Source organism: Tenebrio molitor, chromosome 2, assembly GCF_963966145.1.
Source record: "Tenebrio molitor chromosome 2, icTenMoli1.1, whole genome shotgun sequence".
In the NCBI taxonomy this organism is placed as follows: Eukaryota; Metazoa; Arthropoda; class Insecta; order Coleoptera; family Tenebrionidae; genus Tenebrio; species Tenebrio molitor.
The window spans coordinates 4,775,400-4,793,935 of record NC_091047.1 but is presented as its reverse complement, the minus strand read 5'-3'; the positions used below and the strand labels follow the sequence as shown (position 1 = coordinate 4,793,935).

The 18,536-nt window shown below is 35.8% G+C and overlaps 1 protein-coding gene across 12 annotated transcripts; it reads left to right on the top strand.

Moving 5' to 3' along the window:
• The first annotated feature begins 586 nt into the window (after window positions 1-586).
• LOC138124249 (angiotensin-converting enzyme-like) lies at window positions 587-18,429 on the top strand. Of its 12 annotated transcripts, none has more exons than XM_069039232.1 (13): window positions 587-1,066; window positions 2,464-3,037; window positions 4,843-5,669; window positions 7,883-8,260; window positions 8,347-8,580; window positions 8,632-8,697; window positions 10,119-11,870; window positions 12,756-13,026; window positions 13,091-13,371; window positions 13,808-14,112; window positions 17,269-17,523; window positions 17,576-18,090; window positions 18,246-18,429. In XM_069039232.1, the coding sequence occupies exons 7-13, from the start codon at window positions 11,780-11,782 to the stop codon at window positions 18,406-18,408; spliced, it is 1,881 nt and encodes a 626-aa protein (XP_068895333.1). In that variant the 5' UTR covers window positions 587-1,066; window positions 2,464-3,037; window positions 4,843-5,669; window positions 7,883-8,260; window positions 8,347-8,580; window positions 8,632-8,697; window positions 10,119-11,779; the 3' UTR covers window positions 18,409-18,429. The 12 variants fall into 12 exon arrangements, with proteins under 12 accessions (XP_068895333.1, XP_068895340.1, XP_068895343.1 ...); XM_069039233.1 differs by lacking the exon at window positions 587-1,066 and having other exon boundaries at window positions 1,378-2,688; window positions 2,751-3,037; XM_069039235.1 differs by lacking the exon at window positions 587-1,066 and having other exon boundaries at window positions 1,378-3,037; window positions 7,883-8,087; window positions 8,150-8,260.
• The last annotated feature ends 107 nt before the right edge of the window (window positions 18,430-18,536 follow it).

Here is an 18,536-nt window from a genome sequence, read left to right as displayed (position 1 = left end):
TGTCACCGGCTCAGGTGCTCTTGGGGGGATCAGACAAATTAACTTTTACTGCTACGTGTTTTCCGTCCTGCCGGGCTTCAGTATAAGATCACCGCTAATGAAAACAAAGAGCTTTGAGCTTTTAATAAAATTGTTTGCGTCTTTGAACAATTCCTTAAATAAAGCTTGACGATACGTCAATCGGCTTTAATTTTCTCGATACTCCCTGAAACGAGCCGATATTTCCACCTTTGACATGTCCTTCCCTTCATTAATTGAAGAGCTTCGACGCTGAAGCCTACAGATTTATTTCATAATTTGCGAGCGCAACTGAAACGTCTCGTTAATTGGAACAATTTCCGGAAATTTTTCGGGATTAATGTACATAAGCTGACCCGGAAAAAGTCCGGCAAATATTGCAGGGGGATAAATAATTAAGCAAAGAGGTAGCTGAGGCAGCGCCCACAAAAAAAGCGAGTTTGTAAATTGTTAATGCGGCTAACAAAGTGAGTACGCACATGTGCGCGATGGAAAATTTTCCACAAACAAATTCGGCAAAGGTCTAATTATGATTAAATCTCATTCGACTGTGTTCCACAATAAAAAACCGTCTTTGCCACAGGGGTTGATTAATAATAACCAAGCCCAGAAGCTTGAATTTCAGCAACAAAAAATCTAAACAGTTTTTAATTCGCACGAGTGTCTTAACTCTGTTGGAATTAACTCAATGTCGACAATATGTCATCAATGTAGACAAAACGCCAATGCTCGACGTGAAGAATATCGACAATGTCGGAAACTGTACTGTAATGTGAGGTTATGTGTGGATTTAAATAAGTTAAAGCTCAAATGTGTAGTCATGTGCTAACAGGTTATTGTTACAGTTGCTCCTACTTCGTATTAGCTGTGTTAATTAAGCTTTTGTAATTTTAAACAAAAAAATGAGTGGCAGAGGTAGAAAACCAAATGAAAACTTCGCCAAATTAAGGTTTGACCTTGTAAGATTAGGTAACAAGCCTGCTGCCAAGTGTCGTGTGTGTGGCAATATAATAAAAAATACAGCTGCTTCACGGCTTCAGTGCCATAGGTAAGTACAATTCAGAAATTTAAATAGGTACTGTTGAAGTGAAACTTATTTAGCGAGGCTAGTGAATCAGAACAGAATCAGGGATAGGCGGTGTCATTGTCGACGCGTCGACAATTAAGTAGATGTCGAGAAATAATCAATTTTGACTTAACTGTAAATCATTTTACAATTTAAGTCAAAATTGACTATTTCTCGACGACTATTTTATGCGGCCGGCCAGCGAGTGAAACGAGCTCGCAGAGCGAGTCGAATAATAATAATAATACTGCCGAAACTTTAAATGAACACCCGATACAAGAATTCATTGCTTGAATTAGGTATATTGAAAACAGATAGCAATATGCCAATATGACAGTTGTTCTACTTATTAATTGATCCATCGGACTATAATTAAAAAATGAGTTCAAAAATAAATCATGCACTGCACCGTGTTTACGCAGTCACTTTCTAGGGAATTTTACTGTAAACGTTTGAAAGTTTTGGTAACTGTTCCCCTCAGGCTTTGAACTCTGACATGCCGAGTACCTACATATTTTATTTTAATTTATATTCTGCACTTCTCAGAAATCAATTGTAAGTAGGTTGTTAAGGTCGGTAGTCAGTTCAGCAGGTTCTGTTTGATGTATTTAAGTTCACCACGTGATCAGACATTCAGGTTTTAATTTAGGCAAGCATTGTAGATTCAAGCGATACCCGGTGCTCCTGAGGCTGTTTCTTTTTCTGAAGTCCGAGATGCTCCAACTAGTCCAATTGTTTCTTAAACGTCGCTATATCGCTGACGGTATTTTTAGGCCCTAGTTCTTTTTCGATTTACAAGCATTTATATTCTAAAATTAACTGAATTCAAGGTAATTGTTCACTTTAACTAGTTCTGGAATTTTCGCGTTTTTTATTTTTCTGGCTAGACAGTCTCAGGACGTCCTCCTACATCGTTTCGCACCAGTCAAACCTTGTGCAAATGAAAATTTTCCTTACCCTTTAATTATACTAAGACTTGGCGCGACCTTGAAACACAACAAGAGAGAAAAAAAGGCATTTGCACAAGGTTTGAGTGGTGGGAAAACGATGTAGGAGGACGCCCTGAGGCTGTCTGGCCAGAAAAAACGCAAAAATTCTAGAAGTAGTTAAAGTGAACAATTACCGAATTCAATATTAGTCTCTAAATAAAAATTATAAAGTCGGCTCTGTCTTCTGACTCCGCGTCCCAGTTAGTCAGTGATGGAATAATTAGGAACAACGGTGTTGATTTAAAAAAGTGAATTGGTCATCCACACCGCCTAAGGCTACGGCGTGCCGAGTATCTCTTGTATTCACACAACATTATGAAACCGGTCGTAGCTGTGACAGCAAACATCTAAATTATTAAGCGTATTATTCAAAAATATTTGTCTTTTTAGATTGTGTTTTGTGAGTGAAATAGTGCAAACTGAAAAAAAAAATCAGCATGTGGAGGCGCTGGGAACATGAGTTTGAGGGCATAAGGGAAGCTGACGACAACAATGACAGAAATGTTGTAGCAGAAGCTGCACTATATCGACCGCCCATAAAACCCAAACGGAAATATTTGTCGTATGAAGCGAAAAAGGGTATTTTGAGCATTTACAACAAATTCGAAAGCGATGGTGAAATACAGCCTTTGCATAAAACTGCAGAAGTGACTAAAATTCCAATATCAACCTTGCAGAAGCTTATCAGATTTGGACCTAAAAAAAGGAAAGTAAGATGGGACAAAGGAATGTTTGAAAAATTGACACCAATCCACGCTGATCTGATCAGAAAGAAATTGGATGAATTGCACAAAAATAACACGATTCCAACCATATCCATTGTGTATGATCAACTAACAGCTGATGGTAGCATAAGATGCTGTCAAAGTACATTAGATAAATTTATGAAATCCAATGGATTTTTCTATAAAAGAGTGGGGAAAAAATACTATTTAATGGAAAGTGAAACAATTCTAAAATCGAGGTGTGTATGATTACGTAAAAATATAGAAAAATACAGCGTGATCAACAATGACTGAGTCTGTTGGCAATGAGACAAGTGAAAAATATTGGTGTTTTTTTGTTTCGTAATTGGCACTGACCGGATGTTTTAACTTGACATGACATTAAAAAAAAATTAGGTTATGTCGGGTCTGTTTATGCCATGGCCTCCTAGATCAAAAGAGACAAAGACTTTGTCTCTTTCGATCAAGGAGGCCATGGTTTATGCTAAGACAAAAATGACCCTTTGATGGTAATAGTCAAATTCGCCTGTCAACTCTGTCAAAGCTGACAACCGGAAATGCGTTTTCATTACAGTGGTACCAAAATCGTTCAAATTTTCATTGTTACCAACAGATTCAGTCATTCTTGATCGCAAAAATTGCAGAGCACAAATTCGTTGAAAACCCCGAGTAAAAAATTTTAAATAATAGGTCTCATTTGTGAACCTTCAATAATTTGAGTAATAAAAGTATCGTTATCCTCAAAGTTGGCGTTGAAGAGTCGATTGGGAACGCACCACACGTCAGTCTGTCTGAGTAAAAACACAAACTTGATAAAAGTGAGGTTATATCAGCATCTATTTTTCGGCAAAAGCAGCGCATTGGAAAGAGGAATCCAGCGGTGTAGAATTCATTGTCATATTCTGTTTAATAAGGGAGCTATGGCCATTTAAATGTTTTTTCGGGGTGCAAATTCGATAGGTGTTTATGGTTTTTTCGAAAATTTTTTTGTCGCCGATTCGAACGAAATCGCGGTGAGTTATTGTATAGGATGAGTTGAATTCAGGCATAGGGAAAGTTCCGGTCATAGACCCGATTTGTTGGTGTGGGAGCCAAAAATATGTTTTTTTTTTTGTTTTTTGTGAATTTCTCTTAAACGAAAAAAGCGAGGTAACATTTCGGCTCAAAAGAAGCGCATTGAAAAGAGGAATCCAGCGGTGTAGAATTCATTGTCATATTCTGTTTAATAAGGGAGCTATGGCCATTTAAATGTTTTTTCGGGGTGCAAATTCTAAAGGGAGATCGATATTTTATACAGGATGACAAAGTTGTTTTCTATGTCGGAACAGTTTAATTATTTTTAAATTTTGAACCGAACACCTTAAAAAACACAATATGTAATTGAAAAACTTTACATACATTTTTCGCCAAACCTATTTCTTTGCCAATCTTCAGACTTACACCAAAATGACGAGCATGTTGCGAACTAGGTCTGTATGCGTTTACTTTTTAAGTAAAGGGAATCTAATTCTCTCTATTTAAAAATAATTAATCGAAGCTACGTAACGTAAGGGGCTGGTCGAACAAAAAAACGTTGTATGCAACTCGTTCTTGTATAAATTGGGCTTTTTTGGTACTCGTGGGCTTTTAAATTGGCCCACTCATGCCAAAAAAACCCAATTTACACAAGAACGAGTTGAATATGTACAACGTTTTTTTGTTCGACCAGCCCCTAAAGGCTCCAAATCGCTTAAAATCTTTAAAATTAGCTTGACGTTTCATTTTGACAAGTTGTGACATTGATCAAAATCCGCTCACAAAGGAGAAATTTCTCAAATTCTGACAGTGTCGAACAAAAAAATACATTTTCTCAAAATTCACTGATTTTTGACAGATCTTACAAAAAAAAAAACAACACGGAAGCATCACTTGAAAAAATAAGACTTCTATAGTTCCGCATAAATTTATTTAATTTGTCGGTAACTTTCGACATTATGACAGAAACGATTCTTATTGTAAAAAATTTGAAAGTGAAGGAATATCACAGAAAGAAAGTAATTTTCAGGTAAAACGAGATAAAAGCAGAAAGGGGGATTTAAGTTACATTGTGGATTATAGGAAAACTCGAATCAGGTAATGTAGATACCGTAATGGGATGGGATTTTCTATGAACTGTAGGTAAAGTTAGTTCGTTGCTGCTATGTATTCCATGAAAAACAAAATTTATGACAAAAATGGCAGTTGTATAAGTCAAATGGGCTTTTTTTTTAGGAAATGATCAATTTGAGTCCGGTAGGTGAGTTACAACAGGGAAGCAGACTGTTTTATTTTTATAAATCAAATCTGACACTGAAAAGTTAAAAAGTCAAAAAATATTCGGTCATTGTTGTAACATAACATATTTAGCCGTGACAACCAAAAACAAGATAGTGGAACGTATTGATAGAAGATATGTAACCTGTGTTTCAATCTGTGTTTATTGGCGCGTGGAGTTCCAATATCGACATACGATTTCGGATTCATGGATAACTTGATTACAAATTAATTTGATCGCTCTTTATAAGATCACAAAATTCCAAATATATAATTCTTCTCGGAAGTTTTCCTAATCTGCCGTGTCCAAATTACCTGCCCCTTGGCTGTTTCGGCTAGCTAAAGGATCATTATTGGACGACACCGTTATTCATCCCCGTTTCAGGTACAATCTGGAATATAAATATGCTGTGTTTGTTTATACATATTTCCATTTATTGTGACTGCGTACTAGTGACTAGAAGTTGAGTTAGTATCCGAGTGCGTTTTAAAAATGGGTCTCCATGGCAAGAATAAGATTTCTACAAACGGTCACCGGAAAAGTATAAAACGTAGAATGAAGGCAATACGTAATAAGAGGTAAATATAATGAATATAATTTCTTTTTCAATTTTACTCTGTCTTACTTTTCGCAACTGTATGACACTTGCAATCTGCAGCAAGTGTTTGCAATCGTTATTTATTACAATTATGTTATTGTTACGTACATGTTATTCTTATGCTTTTTTAGATCAAATCAGATCAGATTTTATTCATCTGCATACTTATTTGAATTATTAGATTCAAGATACAATAGAAATATGGCTAAAAGAGATATTCAATGTAAAGATTTATAATGAAATAACTTTCCTCCTGAAATATTTTTATATTAAAATTATTTTCAATTATAACTCTTTTTTCCATAATTTCACATTCTAGTGCCTTTTTTATTTATACCATAAGTATTTTCTATACCATTCAGGATTTTAATTGTGTCCTTGAGTTTTTTTTTCGAGACGTTAGCTTTCTGTTTTCATGAATTTATTTACTTTCTTACTATATTCCATTTTTTAGTTTTCTATATTACTATTCTTAAACTCTAAGTACCTATTTAAACTTTGCACAAATGTCTCAAATAAAGTACTGTTTACAAAATTATCATAAACAATTCCCCTTAACTGGTCATTGCTTTTATTAAAAATATCTAGCACACTTTGAATGATCTCCTAAGATATGGTTTGATGCATTTAAAATATCGTTTCTCAAATTTTCAGCTTTTGCATGAATGAAATTGCTGTTCTAAATTTTTAAATATTTGTACGTAAGAAGTTTTTAATATTTATGTCTGCCTTTGGATTTTTTGATATATAGTTTATTGAAAGAATTACGCAGAATATGGTTTCGACTTTCAATTTTTTATAACGCGACAGTATATTCAGTTATTCATGTTTGATTTTTTATTGTTTGTTTAAATGTGTACATACCAAATAGTTTTTTTTGTTAGGGAGTATGGCTGCTATTGGCGAGACCCCCTTTATAGGCCAACGCATTGCCAATAGTACCTCATTAGATGATGTGGAAATCTATTGAACTTGAAAAAAATCAAACATGGATGTATTGGGTGATTCAAAATGATTGTGGCCAAGTATGGCAACTATGTACGAAAATTTATGTGGCACGTGGAGGGAGAAAAGTCTTTTCTCCCTCCACGATGTGGCAACTGTGTGGGTAGGGTCGAGTTGACATTCCCTTGATAGTTCATGGTTGCGCAATTTTGTAAGTTGTCAAATCAATGTGTAATGGAATTGAAAAAATCAAATGCACGCTTATGAAATGTCATACAAATGTCAACTCTACCCCATTCACACAGTTGCCACATAAATTTTCGTACATAGTTGCCATACTTGGCCACAATCATTTTGAATCACCCAATATTATACCTATAATTTATTTCATATAAATGTTCATCAAGTGAGCTGTGCATGTTATAGGTTATCTCCAATAAATCTTTACTTGATGAAAATACGGTGTGATCAAGAATGAAATTTACCATCAAAGGTTCATTTTTATAAGAGCATAAACATAACCAGCATAACCAAAAATGTTTTTAATGTCGTCTCAAGTTAAAAAAATTCAGCCAGTGCGAATTACGAGACAAAAAAAAACAATAGTTTTTGTGTCTTCTTAACATGACATACAATATATTTTTATTTTCATAAAATACTTACCTACTTTTTTAAATTCTAAACGAATGTTCAAGTATTTTAAAAGAAACTAAAAAACTGAAAATACGCACACACAGTTGTGTTGAAAGTTTTAAAGCGTTTTTAATTAACAAAAAGTTCAAATTCAAGCAAATATGTTAAAGAAAAAACAAAGTATAACTTCAAACAATTCAAACTTAACCTCACTTACACAATTTTAGAACAATAATTTATCGATCAATAAATCTTATAAAAAATGGAATTAAGAACCATTATTTGGTATTAAATAATCCTTGACATTGAAAAAATCACTTTGTGATGTTTAACTAGTTCCTACTTTTTGACCAATAATGACCGTAATTGACCGATCAAGGACCGGTCAACTTTGACCAAAAATAAATGACTGGTCATTTATCCATCACTACAAATTACTAATCCCCTCATTATTAGCACTGCATCGTAGTGCCTGTCGTAAAACGGTCAGCAGGTGTTGTATGGTTGGTTGTATAGTTACAAACTAGATATTTTCGTTGGGTGATAGGCACCAAGTCTCTGAATGTAAAACCCATTATTCACTTATTCTGGGATAATTGTTCCTTACAATTACAGTAAACGTCCGTAAAAACCGAAATCCATTGAACTAATAAAGTACGTGGTATGGAAGGAGTCTTGAGCCTGCGCATTGATGACAACATTAAAGAGCGATAGCGCTACATAATCAGCTGATGGCAGGCTAAACACAAGTTCGACGTGTATGTTGATTGCTGGTCACTTTGTGTGGCTTTTCTGTTTTTAAGCGATTTTAATTTCAATTGTGGGTCACTTTTAACTACATATTTGTTGTAATTTATATCTTTGCATGGTTGTAGTTTTTAGTGGATTGTGATTTTTGTATACATACTAGTAATTTAATAAAATTATGGTTACTTCGTGTTGCGCATATGGGTGCACACAACGTCAGAAGAAGGGAGGTATTTCATTCCACCGGTACGTCAATATACAATAACTGTAAAAAAAAAAATTCTTGTTTTTTTTAATAACTAAACATTAGTAATAATTAAAATGATTATTAGATTTCCTAGTGATCCTAAATTAAATAAAAAATGGACTGATGCCCTGAAACGTAAAAATTTTAAACCATCCCCGGCCACAAGAATTTGTGGAAAACACTTTCTTAAGGAAAATTTTCTGTATTACTTTGGAAAATTAACTTTAACAAAAGGCGCTGTACCATCTATTTTTCCTGAACACCTACGAAAGAAGAAGGTGGTTCCTAGAAATCTTACAGAGTCAGGACCTTGTAAAATGTAAGCAGATTTAATAAACAAAAGGTCTACACTTATCACTCCATTTTTCAGTGTTAAGGAGCAGGAACTCTGTGAAAACCACAAAAATTATGAAAACAATCCCGGATGTAGTAAAAGGTATACTTCTAATTATAATGGCAAAATCTCCCTACCACGCTCTGACCTCTTTGTCTATTGAACTGAATGTTGTATAACCCCCCACTCTCTCTTATTTCAGGGTTAACGACAACACCGTTGATTTAAAATTAACGTTTATTTGACATTTCCGCGAAAAATCCTCTTACCAGTGGCGTCGCGCTTGATAATAAGCTGGTACATTACTCATTCTTACGAAAGTAAAATTTTGCTCTTGTTTATTTTATACATACATTTTCTCCATTATCAAATAATAATAATAAAATGCACGATTGTGAGATATGATTTATTGTAAAGTAGCGTTTGAGAACACGAATTTTCTACGCTCATTTGCATCGAATTCCGCTACGACATGACCGAAAATTTGCAACGCCTGTTCTGCTTTTAGAAATTAATTTGAAAGCCAAAATTACTCAGGGAGCTTCACTAAAAATTAATATTTCGAAGAGCTATGAATATTAGAACAAAAACAAATACAGGCTGAAATCGAAATATGTATAGTCGCGAGCATTAATTTTGGTCGTCAAGGTCATTTTTGAAATTTCCCACTACTGTCACAAATTTAAAAAAATTACACGTTTTTGCGGCTCAGTGTATACAAAGTGTTTTTTGGCTATTTCATTCATAGTAAGGTTTTGTGACTCTGTTTTTAAAGCGTTTTTGCGGCCATTAGTGTTTGGATTTGTTCGAGTTTTCAGAAGCGTCGAATTAAGTTAAATTGGACAATGTTTAACCATATTTTCCGTTTATTCACTAATTGAAGGTACTATGCTTCACATATTATGATGCATTTCAATTTCACCCTGTATATACAAAATTAATTATGTAATTTAAACTCGCGTGGTTAACGAAGACGATAGAAGTTTCACTTCAACCGTGCGTTTATGTGATGGAGGCACACATCACTTTTTTGTGACATTAGGTATACAGCATGTCCCAGAACTGCGTCCCCATAGAAAACAGGCATGTGTCGACAGTAAAAGAAAATCCAAGATGACTAAAATAATAAATTTTCCTGCAGCTCACATAACCGAGTTATAAAGTTTTCAATTTCACCAATTCCAGAAGCTCGTATTACTAAAATATCTGACAGTTTGCTAGATAGCAAAAATTATTATTGATATCGCAACAATCAGCGAAAAGCTTACTTGGACTTTCGACTTCGAAACCCCGGCAACGCAAAATTGCGGTCATCCTATCTTGATGGTGCTCAACTCTGATTGGTCAAGTTTAGGATGTCTTTTCTCGATTATCGTTTGACCTTTTTTTTTTAAATTATTATAAAATTAAATTGATTTAAAAATAAAATTATCACATTTACCCAAATATGTACTCGCTTTTTTCTCTGGGGAGGCAGTTCTGGGACACTGTATACAATCTTCAAAAGCAAAATCAATTTTTAGGAACATATGTAAACAAGAAGGTCAAGCATTTGGTGAAGGGTCATCATCTAGTGAAGTCAAAGTAGAAGCAGATGATGATGATGTACACTTGGGAATTAGTAAGGCTACTTTTGAAGATAATAGCAATGAACTGAGCTATGATCCACTGGATTATGTAGATGAAATCAAGACAGAAGCGGATGACGGTGATGTTTACTCACCACCAATTCAGGCTAGTCTTGAAGATAACGTTAACGAAACAAGTCACGATCGAGCAGAGTATGTAAGTGAAGTCAAGACAGAAGCAGATGAAATTGATATAAAAGAAGAAGAACTAGTCAGTCCCTCTCCAATTAATAGTGTACATGCGAAGCGAAAAAGACTTGATATTGAACATGCATCGATGGATTTCACGGATCCTGTCGAGGCGATGAAGAGTCCACTTCGAGAAGACGAAGATTTGGCATTCTTCTATTCGCTACTTCCGTCGGTTAGAAGTTTAAATACGGATCAAAAATTTACATTCCGTTTGAAAACTATACAGCTTTTGCAAGATATAAGAAATTCCTTCTGAAACTAAATTTAATATGTAGTTAAAGCAATTTCACTGTTATTTTTACTTTTTGTATTACGCTGTGTACCTTTTTTTGTATTACAAAAATATATAGCCTTTAACAAGTATTTGCCTCGATGCCATCTCAAATATTTCCCCAGGTGTAACTGTCACACACGTATCTGTAATAGCAGCATCGATATTGAAATAGCTATTTATGCAACACACTACTTTTGTTAGAAGCGGGAGGTTCACATACACGATCGCAGCGAGCATGTAATCGCATGCGTAAAAAATGTTTTATACACAAGTTACTTCACGCTGGGAGAAAATGTCCACTTTAAACGCATAACAATGATTTCATGATTTAAAAAACAACAATTTTTTAAATGGTGGCTCAAAAATGTCATTTTTCCGCTAATTTTTAATTTTTAACGTTGAACTCGCCTGTTTCACCTGGCAGGATTCAGCAACCAAGGTGTCGAATTTCCTTTAATTACCTATTACCACTTGACGTCAGTCTCGCATTACCGATTAGTAATTGCATTCGGTTTAATATTTCTTGCTCCCGTCGATACAAAAAAAGATAAAATCGAAGACCCATCGAGTGACATTATCACCAGGATGATTTGCGCAACACATTAGGGCGGCGAACCGATCAGTTCTTTTGATAAATGCATTATGTAAAATAATCTGACAGGGCATAATAGCGCAAACATATGTTGTTTCGACGATAATGCGTAATCGCCCGTCAAATAAATAAGCCCTCTCAAATTAAATCAAATGAAATTACCTGTGTTGGTTTCGCTCTTTGCCTCCCACGAATCGAAAAACTTCTATCAGGGCTTAGTACTTCGAAAGCTCGGGAGGAAAGTTAATAATTAATCCGCGACGAAAGGGAGGAAACGTCCAAGTCGTCTTCTTATTATTTTCTTTAAAATCCGATTAGAAGTTCGGCGTTCTGGGGAATTTGGAAAAATAAAGGATTAAATCGACACGAAATTGGTGGTAAATATTGGTGTTATTCGGTGCGCATGAGCGGGACTCACGTGTATAAGGGGAAAATTAGAAAAGCTCTTTTAGTTACCCACAGAATATACCTTGTGCTGGTTACTTTACAAGATATGTGATGTGGAAGATTGCGTGTTTGTTGAAGGTGCTTTGCGTGTGGGGCACGGCGGGGCGTACTTTTCAACAGACTTCGAGGGATCTTGAAAAAGGTAAAAGGTAACTTGAATATGATCGGGTTGGATAATAAAAAAGATTTAAAAAAGAAATAGAAATGCGAACAGCTATTACTGGAGAGGGAAATGCATAATTTTTCTACGTAATAGTTTTTTTCTATCATTTTTGTCGCCCGGGTCAAATTTGACCCGGTTGTGGGGTTCGATACAATACACAAACAAGTGCAAAATTTGCAACAAATTCGTATACAGAAACCATTCATTATGTAAAGAAAAGAATAAATTATGAATTTGTTCATTCATTTTCGTCACAAGTTTCCGATAAATTTGTTCTTTTTTTTTGTTACGAGTTTTTCTATGAATAAAAACTATGTGAGTTGTATTATATTTTGTTATATACGATAATCTTGCATGGAATTCAGAGATTAAAAAAAAAAACGTTGGGTCAATTGTGACCCAGTTTTCGGAAAGCACGAAAAATATAAATTCTGGTAGGCAAGGATTAAAATTATGTTAATGACCTAGAGGTCACTTCAGCACCAATCAAGACGTTAGGATTTGTAAAAAAAAGTAGTCCTGGAGAAAATTAAAAATAAAGTGACGCGTAGGTGTGTTTCCACATGAAGAAATAATTTCCTTTTTACTGAAAAAAGCAAATTTTATCTCTCGCGCGCCTGATAAGATCTAAGCCCGTAAAGGTGAAAGGTCGTTTGGGAGTTTAAAATTGCACTTCTGCGTCTATTTACGTGCTCTCGTAATTCGAAAAATAAATAAGCTGGTGCAGGCCAACCGCGAAAGTCCTCAGCCTTGCAACAAATAAAATTTCCGAGACGGTAGCAATTCCAAGCGGTTTAAAAACAAACAAACTAAAAAGTCCACCGTCCCAATTAAGTTAAAAGCACCGAAACGCAATTATTTCAGTCGAATATCAATACGACGTCGAGAAATGGCTGAATGACGTCGATTCCGATTTAGCCCAGTTCAATTCGTTGGCAGCCCACTTAACTTGGAAGCTTTCAACCGCCCCCGACGTGAAAACTTCACAACAAGCCCGACAACTCGGAAAAGTGAGGAACAGGTGGAAAAACAAAGTGTGCGAATCGACGATCAGACACGACTGGATAACACCCGAACAGAGAAGGAAAATTTATTTAATGTGCAGAGGGCCGAAGTTCACCGACCAAACGGTTCTGTGAGTGTTATTCCAAACCGACGATCCTGGTTCGAAAGCAATTGACGACGCTTTCTTGTTCCAGAGCTTATCTGGAAGTGTTGGGGAAGTTGGCGCAGGAGTACAACTCCGAGACGTGTCTCGTAGGTAATCCCGCCCGGATTAACCGGAGCGCTCCCAATTTCCCCAAAAGCGGGGACTGTCTGTACGGTGAGCCCGATCTGGAGAGGCTCATGAAGAGGACGGATCTGGCTCCGGAGCAGCTCAGCTGGATCTGGCTGAACTGGCACGACTCGGTCGGGCCCAGGATCAAGGACGTCTTCAGCGTGGCCGTGGAGTACCAGAACGACGCAGCGAAAAATAACGGTACTACAGATTTATGTTTATGTATTAATTTAAAAATCTGATCACGAGCGTAAGTAGCAAGTCGAGTTTTATTTTGACAAAATAAAAATGGCGCAGGTGCCGGGTCCGGTCACCTTTTCCCTACCGTATAATCAAAAACAAGCAAACAAAGTTACCTTCGAAAAACAAAACTCAGAGTCTTAGCTTGATTCGTATTATTTTCATATCATTATTTGTCATTAGAAAACTGTCACTTGTCCGTTACAAAATAACCTTCAAGCACAATTTTTTTATGGTGTGAAGATGACAAAGTAAAAATCACTTTGTGAAAATTGTAAAACAAATAATGATTCTTTTTAGTGCTTAATAAAATACCAAATGACATTTAACTAAGACAATGATTTATGTTTTTGATACGTCAATTTGACGGTGTTTTTTGTTCGTACGGTATTTAAAGGATACGACAACATTGGAGAAGCTTGGAAAGAGGAACTTGAAACTCCGGATCTGGAAAACTTTGTTTTTGGCTTGTACCACGAGGTGGAGCCCCTGTACGTAATGCTACACGCGGTAGTGAGACACAAACTGTACCAAAAATATGGACCAACACAGATTGACCCCAAGGGACCCATCCCTATACACTTATTGGGAAACATGTGGGGTCAAGACTGGACTTCTCTGCTAGAACTGTTTCCAGTTTCCCCCAAAAATATTAATTTAGATGAGAAGTTGCAAAACAAAAATCTTACAGTGAAAGAGATGGTATATTTCCACGGTACTAGCAAGTGTACCTGTTGAGGATAATTGTATGAAGTGTATTTCACGAGTGATAATGAGCCCGGCGGAATAGAACATGCAACCCACGATACATCAGGAGGAAAACCCGGATATTTATCGCCTCCATGTCTAGATTTACGTTCCAATGTATTGTGGGTTGCATTTTTCTATTCCGTCGGCCTCATTGTCGTGAAAAAGCCTGTATTTTGAAGCAAAAACGCCATTATTTTTTTATCATAAACATTTATAGGACCAATTCAAGTGTTATCCTACTTTTCGTCAAAAACACACAATTTTTTAAACACTATAAAATTATTTTATGACGAATTCTGGATCACACATTCCTCATTTGTTAATAATAACTCTCTTATCATAAATAAAACCAAATTCTTTTGTTGGTATCTCCGGTAATTCAGTGAATGATGTTGAAACCCTTACCTAATTCATAGGTCCAATCTCTCAATAAACATCCTGCTTTGACAATACCGGGTGAGTCAAGTTTTACCACCCGCACGATTAACCCTATTAAAAAATTAGTAAAAATTACGAAACTTTCGGGTTGCATACTTTCAAATGTGTGCAATCAATTTTCCCTTATCACTTCATTAAGAGCCATAAAATTAAAAAAATCGATTTTGAGCAAACAATTTTTTTTCCGTAATTCATAATTATGTAATTCAAAAAAACACGTTTATGAAATTCGCATCAAAAGAAAATCATTAGTTTTTGAATTATTCCAGTTTTAACATTAACAGAGAAAAATAACCACCAAGATAAATAAATACCTCATTGTTGGTAAACAGCCAATAAACATCTGTTGACAACTTTTCTAGTAATTCTTAAGTCCCTAAAGGGTACCATAAACAATCCATGTCAACCTCTTTTGTGGAACTGACCGCCCAATTTAATAATAAATCATAAGTAAATTTTGCACTTTAATATAAAATTCCATTTATTTCAAAAACCGGTGATGTTTTCAATGACACAAAATTTTTGCTAAATGTTTGAAAGGACTCTGTTTCATTAAAAAATTTCAAATTTTTACAGAATGTTTTACAGCGATACACAATCATTCCTGAATTTTTTGACAAATTTAAATCGACTAGAAGTGGGTGTTTTCGATCGGGCGGTAAAACTTAACACACCCGGTATTTTTACCGTCGTCTATACAACGTGCCTCAGTAATAAGTACATTAATTTTAACTGGTATTAGAACTCGTTAATAGAAACAATATATTTAAATATGTACATATATTATTTTTTCCTAAATATTGAAGTTATCCAATCAAAATTATTGAAAGATTTGGCACAAATTTCGTTACCCGCCAATGGGGATTATTTGCTTCGCCGATACTGATAATGATAAGAATAATAAGCGCAGAAGAAAAAATGAATGCAAGAAAACTTTCACTTGTTTTTTGCTAACTTATGAAACAGTGACTAACTGCTGCGCCCGTTATTGTAACCTATAATGATGATAAGGATGGAAGAGAAAAAAAAAGAGAATCATATGGTAGATATTAAATGAAAACAATTTTAATAATAAATATTTTAAACTGACCCTAATGAATCACCCATACCTAAAATGATGACAAAATGTCTCCTAAAATTAGTGTATTAATCCGTAAAAATTCTTATGAAGTAACTAATCATTACACAAAGTGTTAATTGTCCATTATTATTCTTCCACTGTTTCCAGTATACCTCTGTTATTGCGAATTGTTGTGGCAGCATTTTCCACGGTAGCACGGAAATTCTCTGGGGTCGAGGAGCACTCCCGCACGCTTCACCATACACCAACACAACATCTATGTATTCACTATTCGAAAATAAACGCCCTATTTTCAAAAAAATTTAGCTTAAATCACAGAACCAACACGTAAACACCTGCCTTTTGGGGTCGCATAAAACTAACTGAAAATGTAATCCTCTCTACCTCGGCCGCAGAGCGAAAAAACTTTATTCTAAAAACATAATGTTTTGCGCTGACTTTACAAAAACTATTATTTCACGGTCACTGTCACTGGATTAAATAACTACACAATAGACAGCTCGTTAATTTATGAGGGGGGAGGGGTAAAATACTGAAATGAAAATTATATTTTGAAAAAATGGTGCATAACAATTTTGTTGTTCTTGACGAGATGTCACTGGTTAAAATTAATGTACTATTGCGGACACGGAATCTTGGACGATTTGTCGTTCGATTGACATAAACTTTCGATTTTTGTAATTTTTATCATACTGACAACTTTCAAATGTCAATTAGTTTCAAACGTCAATCATAATGACAATAAAGCGTGGCTTACATTGACATTTTTTGAACTGACATAAATTTGACGTCCAAAATTCCGTGTCCGCAACTGTAACTTATTTCTGAGGCATGTTGTATATACGAACCTGTCAGTGTCATAATAATAAACTACGCTTTTTCCTAATACGTCTGACATTTCGTACAATCTTCATCTGGCATTTGCAGTTGTAGAAGCAGCTATGAATACGTTGGTGTTGAAATTATTTTCTACATAGCAATCTTTGTACCTATTTATAACTACACTGTATCCATTTCGTTCATTTTTATATTATCAAGTCTCTCGTCTAATAAGATATCTTAACATCTTTTTACATTTGCAACAGAAATAAAGTTTGAATATGAAACAAATTTTTTAACTAGATATATACCTACTTTTTTGCATATCGTAATGAAAGTGGCACTTTTTTACACGTAGTGAAAGTAGTACTTTTCTGCATCATTTTTATTCCATCTCCTTGGAGATTCTTGTCAAAGCATACCTATTTTTTTTTTTGTAATTTTTCATAAATCCTTTTAGACCAAATTTCTCAACTTTTTTCGATATGCAAAAAAGTAGTGTGTACAACACGTTATGAAAGTCTATTTTTTTCACTTATTTGCTTGATTAACTCGGGCTCGTTAATCAATCTGTAAATTCGTGAAAAAAAGTTTGACTTTCATAACTAGTTGTACAAATAACTATATTTCATTTTTTAGTATGTACGTAGGTACTCCGTTTCAACACAATTATGTATGTGGTTTTTGCTTCAAAATATAAATTTGTCCTCAACGGGTGGTACACTTGGTGGTCACGGTTCCAATTTCTTGTGAATTAATCAAACGAAAAGGTTTTAGAAGCTGAAGATTTTTACACTTCTCTTAATCTGCCCAAAATGACCCAAAAATTCTGGGACTACTCCATATTCGAAGAGACCGAAAACACAACTCTGTGTCACGGAACGGCGGCGAATCTCTACAGCAAGGACGACTTCAGGATGTTGATGTGCGGGAAGGTTTCCATGGACGATTTCTACGTGATCCACCACGAAATGGGTCACATCCAGTACTACATGGCGTACCAAGAACAACCAGTTGTATTCCAAGTAATACAAAACAACTCTCTCTGTTTGTCAGACTGTGAGCGACCTTTTCCAGGACGGTACCACCACCGCCTTCCACGAGAGCACAGGCGACGCCGTGATGCACGGAGTGATGACGCCACAACACCTCCACCGTCTCAGCCTGCTAAGCGACAACGAACTCCTAGACAACAGCACAGAACTCTTCTTGTTGTTCCACCAAGCGTTGTCAAAAATTCCGGAAATTCCCTTCTCTCTGATCATCGACAAGTACCGGTGGGACATATTTAAAGGGTCCGTACCTTACAGTCGATGGAACGAGTACTACTGGCACCTGAACCTCAAATACAGAGGGGTTGTGCCTCCCGAAAAACGAAGCGAAAAATATTTCGACGCGGGGTGTAAATTCCACATTCCCGACAACACCCCGTACATAAGGTACTTCTTGAGTAGCATACTCCAGATACAGATTTTCAAGAGTCTTTGTGAGTTGTCGCTGTACGGGAAAACTTCAGACGGGGTGTACGACGAGCATTTACCTCTGCACAAGTGCGACATTTACGGATCGAAAAACGCAGGAAAAAAACTACTGTAAGTTTTATTCAGTTTCTCACCTGTTACAGCTTCTCGCTCGACTTTCGCTACAACTAAAATACAACAGTTTAGAGGTGGGACACGTCAAGCTACAACTTTACCGATTGCCGTTCCGGGGATTCGGGATTTGGGTTAAAGTGTTTGTTTTGCAGGGCTATGATGGAGAAGGGTGCGAGCGTTCGCTGGCCGGAAGCGCTCTCGATAATCAGTGGGACAACTCATATTTCCACCAAACCATTTTTGAAGTACTACAACCCCATTTACGACTGGCTGGACAAATACATCCAGGCGAACGACGTGTATGTTGGGTGGTAAATAAAAATTTGCAAATGTAAAGTTTTCATTTCACGATCCAATTAAAACTTCGCGAGGCGCTCCCACTTGTCTTAATCGAATGAACGGGAAAAGTCACGCCACTTGGCAATTCTTCAATCTGTCACTCT

Excerpts from the sequence above, each read along its gene's own strand:
- LOC138124249 (XM_069039239.1), top strand. The coding sequence starts at position 11,780 with ATGTGGAAGATTGCGTGTTTGTTGAAGGTGCTTTGCGTGTGGGGCACG. Across the intron at positions 13,027-13,090 it reads TTCACCGACCAAACGGTTCT|AGCTTATCTGGAAGTGTTGG; the intron begins GTGAGTGTTATT and ends TTCTTGTTCCAG. Across the intron at positions 14,113-17,268 it reads ATCTTACAGTGAAAGAGATG|GTTTTAGAAGCTGAAGATTT; the intron begins GTATATTTCCAC and ends TCAAACGAAAAG.